The sequence below is a fragment of the Benincasa hispida genome, chromosome 2, assembly GCF_009727055.1.
Source record: "Benincasa hispida cultivar B227 chromosome 2, ASM972705v1, whole genome shotgun sequence".
Classification (NCBI taxonomy): Eukaryota; Viridiplantae; Streptophyta; class Magnoliopsida; order Cucurbitales; family Cucurbitaceae; genus Benincasa; species Benincasa hispida.
The window spans coordinates 46827611-46848200 of NC_052350.1; the positions used below are offsets into that span (position 1 = coordinate 46827611).

The 20590-nt window shown below is 32.2% G+C and overlaps 1 protein-coding gene across 1 annotated transcript; it reads left to right on the plus strand.

The window, feature by feature from the left end:
• The first annotated feature begins 11864 nt into the window (after positions 1-11864).
• LOC120071834 (protochlorophyllide-dependent translocon component 52, chloroplastic-like) lies at positions 11865-17872 on the plus strand. The gene is made up of 7 exons (XM_039024227.1): positions 11865-12620; positions 13599-13786; positions 14309-14401; positions 14491-14701; positions 15427-15624; positions 15699-15886; positions 17480-17872. The coding sequence occupies exons 1-7, from the start codon at positions 12099-12101 to the stop codon at positions 17733-17735; spliced, it is 1656 nt and encodes a 551-aa protein (XP_038880155.1). The 5' UTR covers positions 11865-12098; the 3' UTR covers positions 17736-17872.
• The last annotated feature ends 2718 nt before the right edge of the window (positions 17873-20590 follow it).

Genomic DNA, 20590 nt, shown 5'->3' on the forward strand with positions numbered 1-20590 from the left:
AACTATTTATGGTATTTAACATAAATTTAATTATATGAATCTCATTCATATAATTAGTATTTAAATATATTCAAAATCCTATCCAAATACTTTATATTATAATGTATCTAATACATTATATTAATTATATCACATATAATTAATTTAAATAATTATATCATATATAACTAATTTTCCTCAATTAATTCGAACAATTCAAATTAGTCAAAAACTAATTCTCCATTAAATCTCTGAGCTACAGAAGGGACCTTATGAACTTGTAAATTGAAGCTCTAATGGTACTTGGATAATTAAATTAAAATTTTTAATTAAATTACCCAACATCCATTAATTGTCAGTCATTCTACTAAAGATTGATAGCTACACTCTTTGCACTACAGATATATTTCTGTGTCCATTGGATATAACCAGTCAACAACGCGATGACTCTTCACAAATTGTTCGTAAGTACAGTTGGACAAAATTACCGTTTTTCCCCTGTAGTTACATCTAACTCTTTAAGTATCACTAATTCTTTTAATGAACAATAAGTCATAGTCCAACTATGATTAATCCCTCCTGAGCCAAGAGAGGGCGTGGTCACATTGTTAAGTCTCGGGATAAGCCCTTAAGGGAACAATTTATCTACTTACCCTGACATTAGGAAGAAGTGAATTCCGTCTTGTGTAGCTGTGTTTCCAGCTCCTCAATCGGACGAATCCCCAAAATGATAGACATATTGAGTTGACAATCTGGTCATATCTCTCACTCATACAAATCAAATGACCGCCTTCATGAGCAGGAGTTCACAACTCACTTAGGATTCATGTCATGTCACTTATGGTCATCTTGGTGAAATGGAGTCTATGTTATTAACGGTGTTATATAATGAGACTAACCATTTCGTTATCCGGTCTTATACAAACCCTTTGTATAGGATACTCCGTTCACATGTCTCCACCTAAATGATCAGGATCAGATCATTTGTAGCACTTGTAACATCTACGGGTCATATCCGTAGTATCACCAGGATAAGGTACCCAACTTTATCCATCTACTACAAACTGTTTAGATTATTATTTAAACAAGAACCACATATATGTCTATGCATACTTGTTTAAATTACATAAAATAACCTAGGATCTTAGTTTATTGGATTTAGTGTATGCTCATACTATAACAATTATTTTATTAATAACAATGTTTACAAATTACGAGAGTACAAGAGATTTAGGACATTAATCCTAACATGTTCAAAAAATTTTTTATTGGTTATTCGTAATTTTAAAATTTTGTTTATTTTTTTGTTTGTTTTTTTTTTTGTACTTAAGTTTGATAATTAGTAATGTATTGTTTGTTTGTTTTTTTATTTTATAATATTATACTTTTTTAGTATTGTTTTTGTAACATCCTTAATTTCAGAAAAATTTAAGTTAGTTATCTAAAGATATTGAGTTTTAATTTCCCTTTCATTTTTGGAAATTGGAATTAAACTAAAATAATTGAAAAGCTCTTAAAGATATTGAGTTTTAATTGATTGGATATTCGAACTAATTATCTTAAAAATATTGAATTTTGCTTGATTTAAGATTTTAGAGCCAACTTAAAAAAAATTAAGGAGATAATTAATTAAATGTGGTTTTGAATTGATTTAAATATTTGAAAGGATTTAATTTGTATCAAATTGATGGATTTTATGCTATTTAATTTTGGTTTTTGAAGCCTAAATTAAGGTAATTTGCTAAGTTAATTGATTTCTTAATTTAATAGAATTTTTGGATATTTTTGAGATATTGTTATAAAGAATTTTATTTATATTTTTAAAATTTGAAAAAAAAAATGAAAGAATTGAGATTTTTTCGAAATTAAAGGATAGTGAAAAGAGGCAAAAAAAAATCGGGGAGAAAACAATTCGGTTTTTCAGTAACAGCTTCCATAAAATTTGTTGATTGTCGGAGTTTGAACCGCTGTATCGTGCTTAAATTTGGTTATTCTATTCGGGACATATAGAGTTTTATTTTGAATGGTTGGATCGTTGTTTGAAGCTCTTTTTTGTTCGTAATCACTGTTGAATAAAATCTGTAAAATTGGAAATTCCCTCTCTCTTACTCTCACAAACCCTCCTCATGCAAGACCCTCACTACTAGCCGCTAGCCTAAACAATTTATACTGTCCGACTGCAACACCCATTGCCTATCTATGGTTGCCACCGCCGCTGACGCCATTGTCACCGGAATTGATATCTTGGGTAAGTTATTTGATGTTTTATGGGTTTTCTTGGAAGATCTTGAATGCCCATCAAATTTTGGTTTAAGTTTTGGCTCACCCATATTGTTTTGATGTCGAAATTGGATTTTGTAGACACTTAAGTTACTTTTTGATAAGATTAAAGTTGTTAGGCACCCTTTTTTCTATAAGGTTTGGGGTCTTTGTTGAGAATTTTTGGATACCCACTAAGTGTCGGCTTAACTTTTGTTTTAATTGTGATTTTTTGGAGGTTGGATTAAAAGGTCTAAAGTTGTTGTCTATTAAAGTTAAAGGTTGATTTTGGTGATATAGTTGTTGGATTGTGTTGATTTTGAAGCTTCAAAATGGTTTTGGGATCAAACCACATATTGGATAAGTTGTTTAAAGACATTCGGGTTAAGTTGTGATTGGAATTATGTCCTAAATGATGGAATTAATTTTGATTGTTGGTATAGGGTTTGATTCAAGAACCAAAGGATTTTGAAGTGTTGTTCATCAAATTTGCGATCAATTTCGAGACAATTTGGGTAAGTAATTAGACCTTGGGGTTGTAAATATTTGGCCTTAATGGATGGCGTAAATTGGTTGATTGAGAATTTTGGCCTTATTTTGGAAATCCTATTTTTTGGTTTATCACTTAGGACTTGGTTCGTGATCTTTTGGGCAAATAAAAATTAAGGTTGTTTGAGTTCGTATTGATTAAAACTTGAGGTAAGTGTCTTTCTACTAGTTCGCCTTTGAACCAATCGTCCCTACCACTTGGACTGCTTATTTATGATTACTTTAACTATTTACTTAAGAATACATGAACTGGTTACTTAAGATGACATGGAATGTTTATTGAGACTGCTAAGACGGATTTGACTGATAATTCTAAACTGTTGGGACTGCTAATTTATGACTAATTGAACTACATGACTTAATAGCATTGACTGACTTGATTGGATTGGTTTGTTATGTTGATTGTACCATTGACTGAGGATATATATGAAATTTTACCCCTAAGTTAAACAATTGTAAAATATAACATAGGAGTTATATGAAAACTGATGCATGCTAAGTTATAGGATTCCTGTTAGTTTTTCTTATCTAGGCAGGTGTACACATTACAACTGATTCATGTTCCTTCGGGTTCATGTCTATGACTGATTTGTAGATCTTCGGGTTACACACTACGACTGATTCATGTTCCTCTGGGTTCATGTATGACTGATTCATGTTCCTTCGGGTTCATGTTTATGACTGATTTATGGACCTTCGTGTTACACACTACGACTGCATGTTCCTTCGAGTTCATGTCTATGGTTTATTTGTGGACCTTTGGGTTACACACTATGACTGATTCATGTTCCTTCGGGTTCATGTCGATTGATTGGTGGACCTTCGGGTTACACACTATGACTGATGAGTGTTCCTTCGGGATCACTACGACTGATATGATGGGTGTACACCGATACTTAGATAAACTAACTACCAGGTAACCTCAAGGGCCTAGTAGCGGGTCACTTACTGGGTATTATTATACTCATCTTTTATTCCTTTATGTTTTTCAAACGGGACTCGTGACAGAGCCATATGGGGACAAGAGAAATCGCTTCCGCTCAGTTTATGTTTTTGTCATTTAAATGTTTTGAAACTAGAATTTAATGTGAGACAATAAATTTTAATGTTTTGAATGTTTTCTTTATGAATATTATTTTTAGGGGACCCGAATAAAAGTTTTATTTATTTGTTTTCTAGTTTATTTTGGAAAAATTATCCTTATTGTTTTAATGATTTTTTTTAACAAAATATATGGGTTTTAAATGTGTATTTAGTTGTAATGACCTTTGTTAGAGTACTCAAAAGGTTGGGTCGTTACCATTTTTATTTAGAAGGTTTAGTAGTATTTTTATTTAATAAAAATTATTAATTTTAGTGAATTTTTTTAATATATATTTCTTATAATATTTTATTATTTTAGTATTTAAGTTTGATGTTCAAACAGGTTTTGCCGTGAGATTTCAAACAGACATTTAATATGTTTGTTTATTTCACGTGATTTTTTTTAAAAAAATTAGGATATTATTATCAATGAACTAAACCTATCTGACATAAGTTTTCTAATACCCTACAAACATGTGGGATTTTTATATTTGGGAGATGAACATGAAAAATAAGCCTGGTTAATTTATAAAGTAATATTAGTTTTTTAATTATAATTTTAATTAATTTTAAATATAATTATAATTATTTAATAATATTTTATGTTATTAAACTATTTAATACAACACTTTATTATAATTATTAATATTGTAATTAATTTATATTTGTTTACCTAAATTAAATCATTAAATTAATGTATAATTAAAGTTAATATAAAAAATATTAATTTATTGAAAAATTATTTTAAATGACAAAATTGCTAAAGATATTTACAAATAATAAAATATCACAGTCTATTTGTGACAGAGTGCAATAGACTCTGTGTCCAGATAGTATTCTATCACGGGCTATCATGGATGGACTATGATATTTTGCTATATTTATAAATATTTTGGTTCATTTTCCTATATTTGAAAACAACCCTAATTTATTTCTATTTTTAAATGACTAAATAATAAATAATAAAATAATATATTAAATAATGCTAAATTTTATTTATGACTACATTAGTTGTTATCTTATATTTAATTAAGTAATTATTTAATTTCATTTTCTATATACAACATTGATAAATCAAACACATATATTTAATTTTCAGACATTAAATTACCTTATCTATCCAAACATATACATTATATCTCTAACATTTAAAACCCAATTTTTTTTTTTGAATAAGTAATATTATTATACAACAACAAGAGTGATCCCACAATTTGGGATCAAGGCACCAACGCGAAAAGAGCACCTATAAAGTCGAACAGTGGCGAAAAACAGAACCAACAAAAAGAACCATACGAACAAATAACAAAACATCCAGAAGAACAAAAGACACCCCCACAATCTGGGGACCTCAAAACTGGACAAATAGGGTTAAAGTAACCAAACAAAGAGTGAAAAAATCAGACAAACTAGATAAGTCCATGAAGATCGATCCCCACGAAGTAGCACGCACACGAACCATAGATACAATAAGCTAAAACACAGTAGATGCCAATCTCGCTGACCGTTGTGTAACCGACAGTTCCTCTTCTTCCAAATATAGTAAAAATTTAAATCCAATATATTTAATATTCATACTCATGAAACAATATCTATTATCTAAATGAGCTCTGAGACTCAAATTTGTAAGAGCCTTAAGAGTCAAATTTGTAATTTATCTTTTTTTTTAAAAAAAAAAATCCAATTACAAATTCTGTACTATATCACACTAAATTTCTTGTAGTAAACAAGGCTTAGTTTTTTTTAACCATTAAAAAATTAGAATATTCCAACTCTAGGATTCTATGTGTTTGTATATATACACAAAATGTTAGCATAGACAAAACTTCAAGTCAACATTTCTTTGAAGTGACGATTCAAACCTACAACTTTTATTAGAAATGATATATAGAGTCGATTAGTTTAAAAATAAAAAGATATTTTCTTAAAACTCTGACAAACATTTTTTTAGATGTAATATGTAACTTAATAAAAGAATGCTTAATTGGACATAGTTAAGTTGGAAGCTCGAGTTTTCACTCTCATATGAATATATGTATACTAAAATGATGGGTGTCAAATTGACATATACTTTGTCACATTCCCTCCCAAGTTACCTTTTTAACCTAAGAGGAGGTGTGAAGACAGAAAATGCCAACTCTCTTATGACATCTATCCGAACTGAACCTGTTAGCCTCACATCTTATGAGTCTGCATTACTGTGGGCTTAATTCTGTGGACCTGCTCATTAGTAATTCTATCATAGAACAAAACTTAACTCATCATTACAATACTCTAATTACAACATCATCATTCAGGAGATAGCTTATTACAAGCCAAACTCTGACTCTAATTTTGTAGAGACTAACTAATTATTGACCACTTCCAGTTTAACACCTAACTAACAAACTCTTTTACAACGGTGGCAGATTGAAATTTCTTTATCAAGCAACCCGCAATCCTAGAATCGTTACTCTCCTGCTACCTGGGGGGAGGGGAACAAAAACATTGGAAAGTGTGAATGGGGAGCTTAGTGAGTGGCATGTTTAAGAATATAAGCCTTTACTGCGAAAAATCATTTTGCAAGCAACTTCTAAAATCATTAGCATGCTCTTCTAGCTTTAGTTTAGAAAAATCCTTTGTGCACATATGGCAAAACGTCGGACTCCCAGATAATTTAGTGAAAATCAGAGTCCACTTAAATCATAGACTTCCAAACTCAGAACATAATATGCTAAAATTGGAAGATTCATAAAACAAATATCACTGAAAACATCCCCATAGTTCCAGGGTTAAAATAGGCTTATCACTAAGCTCATCAAATAATAAAATATCATCATATGATAATAATAATTCTGAAAACCCTGAAAAGAACTTATGAATCAATCATATAAAATCTTTGTACCCTTCTAAACCTTAGTTGGGTGGAGCCCCTCTTGCTCACATTCCCAACGTCGAAAATCGTAGCTGAGGTGGAATTCCACTTCACCAACAATGTCTATAATACTCTTACGTGCACGTAGAGATTTTCCTTGGTAACAGGACTATGATACCTTCACAACCTTTAGTATTAGGTTCCATAACTAGGGTACTAAAACATATTTCTCATAAGAACTCTAAAAGAGTATTCCTTATTAACACATCATTCTGAGGGAATATCATCAAATAAACACATAATCATTAGGAATGCATGCATTGTACATGAAAACATCATGCTCTAGAACATTTGAGCTAATCTCTTTCAGATGAAATCATGTATAAAACTCATGAGTAATTTGTTCACTATAAGTCATGCGTTGAAATACTAGGAGCAAATCATTCATAACTAAACATAAGAACTATTTTAAGGAATTCTCTAGTAAAACATTTGTATAAAAACATACTTTGAAGATGTAGGAATGCTTAGTTTATGAAACTAACTCATATAACCTCAACCTTGCGCTGACAAGCATGGCTTTTGACATTAAACCATGTGTTTTAGTGAACATTATCTAGCTTTCTTAAGAAATTCATGCTTTAGCTTCCTTTTAAAATCTTGATGCTTTAGATAAAACATGAGTTTAACACTTACTTTCGTAGGACTCTCTATGAAGGAACTCTTAACGAAGAGCATTCATGAGCGCATTCGAATCTTTTCGATTTCATTGTGACCGAAATTACCACACACACATTCTATCAAACAGTTATGCAATTCACACTAATTAACGGCATGCTTCGAACAATAAAAACACAAGGAAAAGAGTTCTCATACCAGTTGAAGACCCTCTTCAAACATTGAACTCAGACGCAGCGGAAGAACCTCTACGCGAACTCTATCGCCCAGCAAATAAGTCGGCTGTAACAGCACGATCGTCTACACAAACAGAAGCAACACGAACAATCACGAACAAGAAGGCAGTGGGGGCGACACCACCAATTGGAGCCCTTGGTATTCTTGGAGTGAGAATCCAAAGTGTGGTCTTTGGTGAATTTAGTAGAGGTCAGAGAAAAGATAAATTGTGTAGATGAAAAGCAAGTAGGAGAGAAAGAGCTATCGTATAACTGTGTGTTTATCGTTTAGAAGAAGCTACATGATCGTGTAGGTTTTACTAAGTGATCGTTTAATAAATAGTAGACGATCATTTAGAAAACATGACACGCTATACAATCGTTTAAGAAAGCTAAGCGATTGTTTAGAGACGGGCATGCGATCGTTTAGGTGCTGGTGTATGATCGTTTAGATGATGAGCAACTATCGTATAGGCTCTCAAACTAGGTGATCGTTACGTTTTCACACCGATTGCGAATTTTCGAACTTTTTACAAAATGAAACAAATTTTCATTTTATTCTTCGGTTACAATAACCAACTTCGGATTCTCCCACTAACGCACGACCGATGAGAGGTTTTCGGCCAATTATCATATAATTAACCAATTTAATAATTAATGACTATAATCGTATTATATTCTTACCCTATAGTTTGATATCACATATCTACTATAATAATTTCTCCTCCACTTGATATAAATCATATTTATATATAATGTCCTCCAAAATAATGTATCTCATACATTTAGTCAATTATATCATATATAATTAACCAATCCAATTATATCATATATAATCGAACTCCCTCTTGTCGATTTGAACATTTCAAACTGACCCAAACACTGATTCTCAACTTTATCCAAGCTTCCCAGGGGACCTAATGGACCTATGGCTCGAAGCTCCAACGATACATGAATAGCTAACTAAACTCTTTAGCCATGAGATCCACCATCCGTTAACTGTCAAGTATTCCACTAAAAATCAACAGCTGAACTCTTCTTACCACAGATATATTTCTGTGTCCATCGGATATAACTAATCACGAGTACGATGACCCTTTACAGATGCTTGTTAGTACAGTAGGGCCAATTTACCGTTTTGCTCCTATAGTTACATCTCACTCATTAAGTACTACTTATTCCTCTAATGAACAATACAAATAGTCCAACTATGTGTGAACACCTCTCGGGCCAACAGAAGGTGTGTATCACCACATCGTTCAAGCCCTAGAATAAGCCCTTAAGGGAGCTATCTATCTACTTACCCCTGCCTCGAGGAAGAAGTGAATTCCATCTTGTGTAGCTGAGTTCCCAGCTCCCAAATCAGATGAATCCCTAAAATGGTAGGTTTGAATCGGCAACCTGGCCACTTGCACCCATACAAATCAAAGGACCACCTTCAATGGCAGGAGTTCCTAACTCACTCAGGATTGAGGTCATGTTACCCATGGTCATCCTAGTGAAGTGAAGTCTCTGTCATGAACAGTGTTATATAACGAGACGTTAACACTTCGTGGTCAGGTCTTATACATCTTTTTATAATATGCCCCCGCTCGCATATCCCCTACACGAATGATCGGGATTAGACCATCTGTGATAAGTCATAACACTTGTGACCATTCCACAAAGCGAACTGCATCCGTAGCGTTACTAGGATAAGGTTTCCCTCCTATATCCATGTACTACAGATCATTTTGGTTATCACTCAAGACATGATCCACTTATATGTCACCACATACATGCTTGAGTTACATACATATAACTAGAGATTTTATGTTTATTGATTTGTGGTAAAGCAAATAAAATATACAACTGAGCAAAAACAAGATGTGAAGTAAATATCATATATCATAAAACACAAACGTTCATACAAATTGTTTACAAACTACAAGACATGAGACTTTAGGGCATCAACCCTAACACTCTATGCATCCAACTTTGGCTTTTAGGAAAACTTAAATATGTTGAGTCCTAACTCATCTAAAGCATGCTATGAGTTCATATATCAAACATACTATATTTGATCATTTTCAAACATGCTAAAACTTAAAAACTAGTAAAAGCATAAAATTTGAAATACTTTAAAAGCTAGAAGCCACTCACACTTAGTTAGCTCTCCTCCTAGCCTTTTAAACCTTGGGATTCCCTTAGGCCAACAAACACTCCTTCATTCTGTAACATAGTTGGCCGCATGGTCCCTTCTTAGACGCATCGTCTCTCCTTGAACACATGGTTCTTCCTATTTTCCTTCATTTCCCAACACTTATAGCATCAATTCCAGCTCGAATTAGACACAACTTCCTTCATGAAACTTGTTAGGAATTTTATCAGAAAGCTTACCTCTAAATTTGAGTCTCTAATTCCTCCTCTAGAGCTCAGAATGCTCCAAATACTTCATCTTGCTCCAGATACTTCGAATTCTGACCTTCATCGATTTCCCTTCACTTTTGGGCATCCTTCTGGCCACATCTTCTCATGGCAGCCTAGGGTTATAATCTACACTCAAAGAGCTTCAACTTAGTTGAAAATTTTCTTCTTAACATAAGCCAAATGCTCACTCTACTTGCTTCTTTCAACCCTTAGTCAGTTGCTCGCTTCCTCATCACCTAAATCCTAGGTTCCACTTTCAGAACATATAACTCAAATCTATTTATAAAATTCAAAACTTCCTTCTATTAACTTCTTACATATTTTTTGAACTAGCTTACCTCAAAATTAGAACTCTTAATTATTCATGAAACGCTCGAAATTCATCAAACATCATGAACTGCCTGATTGAACTTTGAATCTATACTACCTGGTTTCTTATATGATTTTTAGCATCAATTCGCTGGAGTTTCTTTCAGCAGTCCCATCTTTTCTTCCTCACTCATTCAGCTTTCAGACGACTTTCACCTATTTTGGTTCAGTAAAAAAGGTCAAATCAATCATCTTCCCACAGCTCATATTTATAGAGAATTTTGCATGAATTCCAACTTCCTCAATTTTGTCAAGTAACCTCCCTAGCTAGCTTTTTCCTCAAATTTGGCTAACTCTCATGAAGCCACCTCATGCTTATCATTTGGGTCCTTTGGTCCAAGAATGAGTTGTCACAGTTTCTCACCGCTTGTTGCTCTTTCTACTCTTTCTTTGGTCGGCCACAACCCAATTATCAAATTAAAATCGTCTTGGGAGAATGTTACCTTCTTCACCAGTATGTTGAATGATATAACATTTGGGTTCACATCGGTTACCTCCCTTAACAGAAAATGGTGGAAAAGTTGCCCATTAAATATAAGATCTACGTCCAACAGTGGACCAAACAGCTTTTTCCTATAGATTCTCATCTTCTCTTCTACCAACTTATTCTTAATCGTCGATGCAGTTTCGTGGACTTAACAAGAAACTATAGCAAGGAAATATTTCTCAGCAGGGATGACCACCTAGCAATCTATACCAAACATATACATTACCACAATAAGTAAACGATTGCATAACAAAAACTAAACGATTACATAACAAATAACTAAACGATCACGCAACAAAAACAAATAGATCACATAACAAAAAATTATATGATCGCATAACAAAGAAATAAACGATCGCGTAATAGAAAACTAAACAATTGCATAACAAACAACTAATCGATCACATTACAAAGAACTAAACGATCGCATAACAAAAAACTAAACAATAGCATTATAAAAAATTAAACGATCGCGTAAACAAAACTAAATGATCACACATCTTTATCTAAATGATCATTTAAGTTTCTCTAACCTATCGTTTAGAAAATACTAAGCGTTCGCCTAGGATTATCTAACTGATCGATTATAAACGAATACACGATCATTTAACAAAAGTTGAGAGATCATTTAATAAAAGGTAGGCACGAACCCTAAACACCGATAAAAATCCTAAATGAATATCAACATGCATTCAAGAAGAAGAGTCACATACTTTTCAGACCACGACAACGGTAGAAAATGTGTATAAATGACCAATGAAAAGGTGGCCAAACATTCAGATGAAGATGAGAGACGACGAGAGAAAACGGAAGAAACTTGAGAGCAAAATCGCAAGGGAAAAGTGGGGTGAACGACTTTGTAAAGCATTCGTAAATGCGGCCTAAAGAGTTATTTAAGTGGGATAAAATTGATATTTTATATAGGTAAAAGATGAAGACCTTCTCAGAGATGTTTTTGAGATTTGGGTCATTTTGTGAAATTTTCCGTTAATTGGCGCTAAAATGTTATTGAATAATTCCGAAGCCCATTATCCAGTTCATCAATGGCTGAAAACCTTTCAAACTTTTCTTCTCCGCAAGTTTCCATCTACTCCATGATCGATTTCCAGACTTACACGCCTTGATTTCAAATTTTCCGCTTCAAGAGGCGTCAGATTGTTCCATTTCCCCACTCTAGGAACCAGAATTAGAATCAGAACCAGAATCAGAATTAACCATGGAGGTTGCGAGAATTTCTTCTCCTCGTCTAATTCACATCTCAACCACACTCAACAAATCCCTAACCCGCAATCCCTACTACGTCGCCTCGAATCGGAATCCGCTGCCGAGATTGAGATCATCTTTCAATTTCAAGACGACGACCCATCGAAATGTGTTGAGGAAGTGCGAATTACTTCGCACGGCCATGGCGTCCGATGTGGTAACTACAGAACAACCGGAGATGGAGGAGGAGAAGTTCGATTGGTTTGCGGAGTGGTATCCGGTGATGCCGTTGTGCGATTTGGACAAGAGAGTGCCGATTGCGAAGAAGGTTTTAGGATTGGATTTGGTGGTGTGGTGGGATCGGAATGAGAATGCGTGGAAGGTGTTTGATGATAGTTGTCCTCATAGATTGGCGCCGTTGTCGGAAGGGAGGATCGATCAGTGGGGGAGACTGCAGTGTGTGTACCATGGATGGTGCTTTAATGGCTCCGGTGACTGTAAATTCATCCCTCAGGCGCCCCCTGATGGTCCTCCGGTAATAAGTTTATTCTCTGCTCCTTTCTAACGTCTGTTTGGAGTACTTTTAAAAAGGGATTTTGTTTTATCAAGTTTTTTATTCCTTTATCTTATTTTGATCGAATTGCAAATTTGATCCCGAAGAAAGTTAAAATTTAATTTAGAAGTTAAAATTTTGTTTTTATGTTTGGATAAAATCCCATAAATAATTTCTAATAAATAATACCTATAGTAAGAACTAAATTTTAATTATAAACTGGGGATAGAAACTTTTGAAAGAACAAAAATAGATAATAATGATTATAAAAATAATATATATATATTAGAAATATTTTTAAAATAAAAATGTTAAAAAAAGAGGTAATTGTTTTAAATGATGAAAGTGCTGTAAATATTTTTAAATATAGTAAAATGTCATCATCCATCACTAGTAGATATTGACATTTTACTATATTTGTAAATAAGTTGGCTTATTTTCTTGTATCATGAATAGTCCATCACTTATGAAGCTAATCATAGGAGCTAAGTTCTAATTAAATCATAAGAACTAAATTTTAATTTTTTCAAACCCATAGGGACTAAATTTGTAATATAAAAAGTGATTTTTTTAAAAGTAAAAAGTGATGTTTTGATTCCTTTATTTTCTTTCGATTAAATTACAAATTTGGTTCCTATAGAAAGAGATATACAAACAATGATGATCTAGAGTTTTGCTTTGTAATTTGGTTCCTATAGGAAGAGATATACAAACAATGATGATCTAGAGTTTTGCTTTATCATTTATCAACTTAGCTTAAAGCATAAATTGATAGTTAAGACATCTATACCTCTCCTATAGGGTCCATGGCTTGAATTTTCACCTTCATATTTGTGAAGTAATATTTTAAAAACACGCATATTATCATATCATTGAGAATGAATATTTTCATGTATAACACTATTGAAGGCTGAATTTACAAATGTTGTGAACATTTACATCAATTGTTATAAAATGCAGGTTCACTCATCCAAGAAGGCATGCGTAGCTGTATACCCAAGCACAGTGCAGAATGGCATAGTATGGTTCTGGCCAAACTCGGACCCCAAATTCAAAGATATCATTATGGAGAAGAAACCTCCCTTTATTCCGGAGCTGGACGACCCATCTTATGTTAAGTTAGAGGGCAACAGGGATATGGCCTACGGGTAATCACGTCGGAGCCTCCCTTTGATTTCGAATGCTTTTTGAAATGTCAAATGCAAGCAGCTAACGCAAAATGAATCAAAATTCTGTTTAATCACTCTTATTTATCTTCTTTAGGTAATGTTTACTCATTTTAGTTTCTGAATTTAGGAATTAACCGTCCGCATACATTCATGGATTGAATTTGCGCTGTCATGGATATTCAGACCATGTTTTTCAAAAGATAGTTAACGAACTTCGTAAGACGGAACCGAGGTTTGAATGAAAAGTAGATTGTAACAAGAAGGATGTTATGTTTTTGCGTAATTGTTGATGTGATTAGCTGTTAGATAATAGTTTGGATGAGAATGGGAAGGGAAAGGGTTTTGAGTATATGTATATCTTATTCATTCATTTGAACTTCTTAGTTTAGTGATGATTTAATATGTATCAAAATAGTAGATTATGTGTTTGAACTCCTACAATGTCATTTAGTAGTGATATCCTAATCTGATTACTCTGTCATTGAAAATTGGCGTTTTCAGGTATGAGATACTGATTGAAAATCTGATGGACCCTGCCCATGTTCCATACGCTCACTACAGGATAATTCCAGCCCCTCCATCAATAACAAACAGATATCTTTGCCAATTCTATCTTCTCAACTCTTGCATTTGAGGCTTTCACAAGGATTGCTTTGACTAACAATAATCATGTGTTCATTCACAGTGAAAGCTGACAGGGAAGGTGGCAGACCACTCGAATTGATTGTTGAAAAGTTAAAAGCAGATGGTTTTGTTGGCAAACAAGAAAGGCTCCGTCACAAGTTTTTTGCACCTTGTGTCTATTATTTCTTCCTTGACCCAGAGTTGGTTCAAGAAAATGTAGAGAGCTCCAGCAAGAACGATGAATCTGTATCATCAACTGCAAATGTAAAGGTATACTAGACAACAGCACAACTGCATTTCCGTGTCTCTCGTTGCGTTTGAGTTGATAATTGTTAAATCATCCATAAACTCAAAAGTTAAGGTATGATAGATTATGGTAAATTTAATTACTTCAATAATTCGCACTTCCCTCGTATGTGAGTTTGAAATTGTATAGAGGTTCATTGACAGGATCTCGTACAATAATAGTATTGGAATGCTTTAAATCTATTATCTGACACTTCGAATGACCTAGCACGAGGGTCAATGAATTGGGGTCCTAGAGCGACGGACTTTAATAGGGATTTGGGGACAACACCCCTAAATCTAAGTTGTATTCGTATTTATGTTATTTACAATTTTGGCCGTAGAGTTTAGAGGAGCATGCTATATAAATTCTCTAACTCTACTTATATCTTTGAATATGTAATTTGATCTTTTCTCTCTAATAATAAACTGCTCTCTCCCTCTACGTTTGGATGTAGCTAACATACTGTCACTAAACCACGTAAATTAATTATCTATTATTTACGTTTTTCTATTTATCATTCATTGTTATTTTCTTAATAGATAGCATGCTAAATCACCTGTCAACCCAAAAACCTAAACAGATAGGTTACAGTAAATTTCATTATATCAATACTTCATCAGTAATCTAAACTTAGACTCTTGAACTGCATATTTTTTGTTCTTTTTTCGTGATTTGGTCTGATTCTTGAAAAGTTTTGTTGCTTCAGAAACCGCCAACTGAAATCTCGCAGCGAAGATCATTTCTGGTTTTCTTCTGCATCCCGGTTAGTCCAGGTAAAAGCAGAATCATATGGGCCTTCCCTAGGAACTTTGGGAAATGGGTAAACTATATTGTCCCACGATGGATATTTCATATAGGGCAGAACTTGATTCTAGATTCAGACATGTATTTTCTCCGTGTTGAGGTAAGACAGTTTGTTTGTGGATATTTTATTCGCCTGTCAAGTACAGTTCCTAATGAAGTTTGTTCCGAATTTAGGAGCATAAATTGGAGGAAATAGGGACTTCCAATTGGCATAAAGCTTGTTATGTGCCAGTAAAATCAGATGCTTTGGTTGTTGGATTTAGAAGATGGTTGAACAAGTATGCAGGTGGTCGAGTTGATTGGGGAGGCAAATATTCTGGCTCCCTTCCTCCGCTGCCTCCTAGAGAACAGGTGTTTGAAAGGTATCCTCTAATTTCTGAAACTCAACTCCCCATAATATTAAGGTCTCATTTGATAACGATTTTGTTTTTAATTTTTAGTATTTAAAATTTCTGTTTGTTTTCTCTTAAATTCCATACTAGAGTTGAAGGAGCACTTGAATTCTTCGTCAAATTCTAAAAACAAAATAAGTTTTTTAAAACTATTTTTTTTAATTTTCAGATTTTGGTTTCGTTCTTGAAAACATTGGTAAAAAGTGGATACCAAAACCAAAAAATTTATAGGTAGAAGTAGTGTAAATAGTTTAATTTTCAAAAATCAAAAGCCAAAAACTAAAAATTAAGGCTCTATTTGGTAACTATTTAGTTTTTTATTTTTAGTTTTTGAAAATTAAGCCGTTTCCTTGACAACACCTATAAATGTACACATTTGACCTCTAAGTTCTTCGTTTTGTTATCTACTTTCTACCAATGTTTTTAAAAATTTTAAAAACTACGAAAAGTAGTTTTAAAAAACCTGTTTATGTTTTTGAAATTTTGCTAAGAATTCAACACTCCTACTTAAGAAAGATGAAAAATATTGTAAGAAATAGACTAAATTTAATATTAAAAATAAAATAATTATCAAACGGAGTCTAAATTATTGAAAGAGATACGTACAATTCCTACAATAGTCTCTAAAAAACTTATGATCGTGTGTGAGCGGTTTAACTTTTTTGCCAAAATTAGCGTTTAAACTACAAAACTAACGTTGAGTTTACTTCTTCTGAAGTAAAAGCAGTTGTTTCCTAGTAAAAAGAATTATAGTAAAGTATGTCTGCTAAATTTATCTTCTAAACGGAATTATTTTTTGAAAACTGCTCCCAAGTGAGCCCTAGGTAACTTCCTATCCTCTTCTGGTATCTTTTCGAAGGGAGGGTTATTTTGACAATTTTCTAGAGCCATATAGGAAACAAAGTGAGAGAGAAGACAAAAGAAATATCATTCTTGAAAAGTTCATATGCCTATACATGTTTCTTCTATCCCATGACCTCGTAAGTAAAAACATTTCTACTAGTTTGGTAGTACAAAGACTACATCGTTTGTAAAGTATAAAGACTAAATAAATTTGATAGGATAAAAACTAAATTGTTATTTTTATAAAAATTCATGGACTAAAAGTGTTCTTTTAACCTAGTTAGAATATGTTGGGATAAGACTAAAAGTGTTATTTTGTAGCTTGATTTTGGTTTCACCCAAAAAATCTCATATATTCATTTATATATTCTTGATTTTTTCTTATCAAACCAATGTAGGACTTACACTAATCTAATCTAAAGTAAAATTATTAACAAAAAAATTAGACCCTTTTTGATAATTGTTTGGTTTAAAAAGTGGCTTTTTTTTTCCTTTTTTTTTTTGTTAATCGTGTTTTTATCTTTCTTAAGTAAATACTTGAATTCTTAGTTAAATCCTATAAATAAAAATAAATTTTATCGTAGACAACAAAACAGAAAAATCAACAGGTGGACATAGACTTAATTTTAAAAAATAAAAAACTAAATGATTATCAACTGAGACCTAAGGTTTGTCCACGAAGAAATAAGATCGTTTTTGTAATTGGTTAATGAATTTCAGATATTGGAGCCATGTGGTGAACTGCAAGAGCTGCAATGGTGCATATAAAGCTCTAAACATAGTTGAGGTGAGTCTTCAGGTCATCTCCATTGCTGCAATTGGAGCTTTGGCATTGACAAAGCAGAATGTAATTTCAGCAGCAGTCAGGGCCACCATTGTCACCATTGCAATGCTCTGTTTTGCTGCTTCAAAGTGGTTGTCCCATTTCATTCACAAAACTTTCCACTTCCAAGACTACAATCATGCCCTGGTTTGACCCTTTTCTTCCTATTTTTCTTCATTCTAGAACTCGTGTAATTTATCTTGTACATATCAAATGGATCAAATTTGAATTTGAGAAAGCTAGATAGTTTGGGGATTTTTTCCAATGAAAATATATGTTATATTTCTAGATTTTTTTTTCTTTCTTTTTTTTTTAAAGTTTAACGATGACAAAAATAGAAGTCGAGCGGGAAAAAAAATCTTGTATCACACAAAAGTCGACATAGAATGATAAGCTATATGCGGATTGACATTTTTAAAATAATTTTTGTTTGAAAATGTTTTGTTTTTTTTTACTATAGGTGGGGTGGAGGATTTAAACCTCTTATGTGCATCAATAGAATTATGCTTGTATTTAGTTTTTTTATATAAATATGGATTTTTTTTTTTTTTTTTTGTGATATTATGGGATTGAAAAATCGTGCATTTGATCTTGAGGTTGAGAGTACAAAATTTATGTCAATTAAGTTATACTCATGTTAATGTAAGGGAAAAACATTGATCCTATAAAGGGGAACATCATGGTTTAAATTATATTTTCAGAGTGAAAATATATTTAAACCACAACTCAATTGAAACTAACTTTTTCCTTGAAAAAGCCAAAGTGAGCATAGTTTAATTGATATGCGAAAATGTTAACGATCGAAAGATATATTGTTTGAATCCGTAAAAAAAAAAATTGAAGTAACTTCTCTGGTTTTGTTTTGTTTTGTTTTTATTTTTTAACCATAATTCAATTAACAAAAGTATTGTTTTGATTTTTTTAACCCTAGGTCAATTAACAAAAGCATACGTTTATGAATTGATTTTTAACAAACTATAGAACTCTCACAACTGTCTTAACTTTTTAAAATTGATTCTTCTTTCTTTCATAGCTCAATTGACATAGAGTGATTGTGACCACAAGATATATGACTTGAATCTTTCTATCTCTAATTGTACTAAAAAAACTATTCCTCTACTCACAAATAAATAATATCAGATAATCATTTGTAAGGATTAGTTATATAAATATTTCATTTATGGAATATTATTCACCAATTCTTAGACCAAACTTGTGATATTTTAATATGATTAACCTATAATTTCATTTTTAATGTCTTAAATGATGAGAATATAAATTTATCTAATTCGTTTTGTCTACAACTCTCTGAAAGTAAAAAGAAAAAAATAAATCACAAATTAGTCTAGTTCAATTTATGGAATTTCATATTTAAAAATTTTGAAAAATGGGAAGGAATGACCACATATATTATATAAATTTTGAAAAATATTGTTTTAATCCATATAAATTGAAATTGAATTTCTTTTAAAAAGCTAATAATAAACTAAGGCTTAATTTAAATTTTTTATAGAAAAATTATTTCAAATGGTAAAACTGTTGAAAATATTTACAAAATATAGTAAAATTTTAGAATTGTCAATGATAGACACTAATAGAGACGGATAGTTCTATCAATACCTATCAGTGATATTGATAGACACTAATAGAAGTCTATCAGTGTCTATCACGTCTATCATTGATAGTTCTAAAATTTTGTTATTATCTTATAAATATTTTGATTTATTTTTTTATATTTAAAAACAACCCTTTTCTATAAGGTAAGAATATAAAATTTAGACATTTAAAAGTAAGTTGATGCATAACCAATCTTAAGATTAAAATGATATTTTTAAACAGTAAAAAATTAGAATCTTTCGAATCCAAAATTGGACAAACTCCACGTCAATATTTATCTCATGAATAGAAGTGACGCCTCCAACTTTCATTAGAAGCAAGAATATAGAGTTGATGAGTTTAAAAATAAAAATATATTTTCTCAAAATTCTGACAAACATTTTTTAGATGTAAAAAGAAACTTAATAAAAGAATGTTTAATTGAACATAGTTCGTTGGAAGTTCGAGTTTTCACTCTCACATGAACATATATATATACTAAAATGACGGGTGTCAAATTGGTATATACTCCCTCACGAAATTTTTGATCCTCTGTAATTTATGTCATAAAATAATAATAGAAAAAATATCAATATATACTCCTAAATATTGGATTGTATCAATTAAAACCATAAACTAATAACTGTATTGATTTAAATCCTAAACTTTTGTAAGTGGTCAATTTACAAACTTCATTGCATTCTCATTTGGAATAAATTGTATGAGAGTTATAATTGTATCAATTAAATTCCGAAACTGAGTGAATCATTTTAGATAAGTTTTTCAACTAGGATCGTTCATGTATCAATTCTAAAAGTTCATTTTGTCAAACTAGCATTTGAAGAAGTCTATACATATACGAGAATTGATATAGGGATGATTTTAAAAAGTAAACATAATAAAGGGTCTAAATTGAATCACTATAAAAGTTTGAGAGTTTAATTGATATTGTTGATGCCAAATTTTAGACAGGAAGAAACGCACCTGATCTTCACGTGAGAAAATCTGCACACTCTGATGCTTAAGTCAGAGGGTGAAAGAATGTGGAAGCTAGAGAGTTTAAGAGTGGGACTCAAGTTACCTCATATGAAGTTATAATGATATATTTATAGAGAAAGTTGACCTTAGGTGTTCTTTAGGATTACCAAGTTGCTTAAGGATAAGTAGATAGCCTACTGAGCAAGGGGCATGCTCGATTTCATATTTGGCTAGGGTCGGTTGAGGCCGAGCGTCTCCCTTGGGCCATATTTTGGGCCTAAAATGTTACTTTGGGTCGGGGCATGGGTAAACACCTATTAGGCATTGGCAAGGGTCGACTTTATCGCAGCCCTCATGCTCCTAGACCCATTACGGTCTTTAGTTGCCACTTTTGTCCCGTATCATGCTTCTCCTTGACTTTGTCGTTTCTAAAT

Coding starts and splice junctions, on each gene's coding strand:
- LOC120071834 (XM_039024227.1), top strand. CDS start 12,099: ATGGAGGTTGCGAGAATTTCTTCTCCTCGTCTAATTCACATCTCAACC. Junction 14,402..14,490: donor CCTCCATCAATAACAAACAG/ATATCTTTGCCA, acceptor GTGTTCATTCAC/AGTGAAAGCTGACAGGGAAG. Junction 15,887..17,479: donor AGAGAACAGGTGTTTGAAAG/GTATCCTCTAAT, acceptor AATGAATTTCAG/ATATTGGAGCCATGTGGTGA.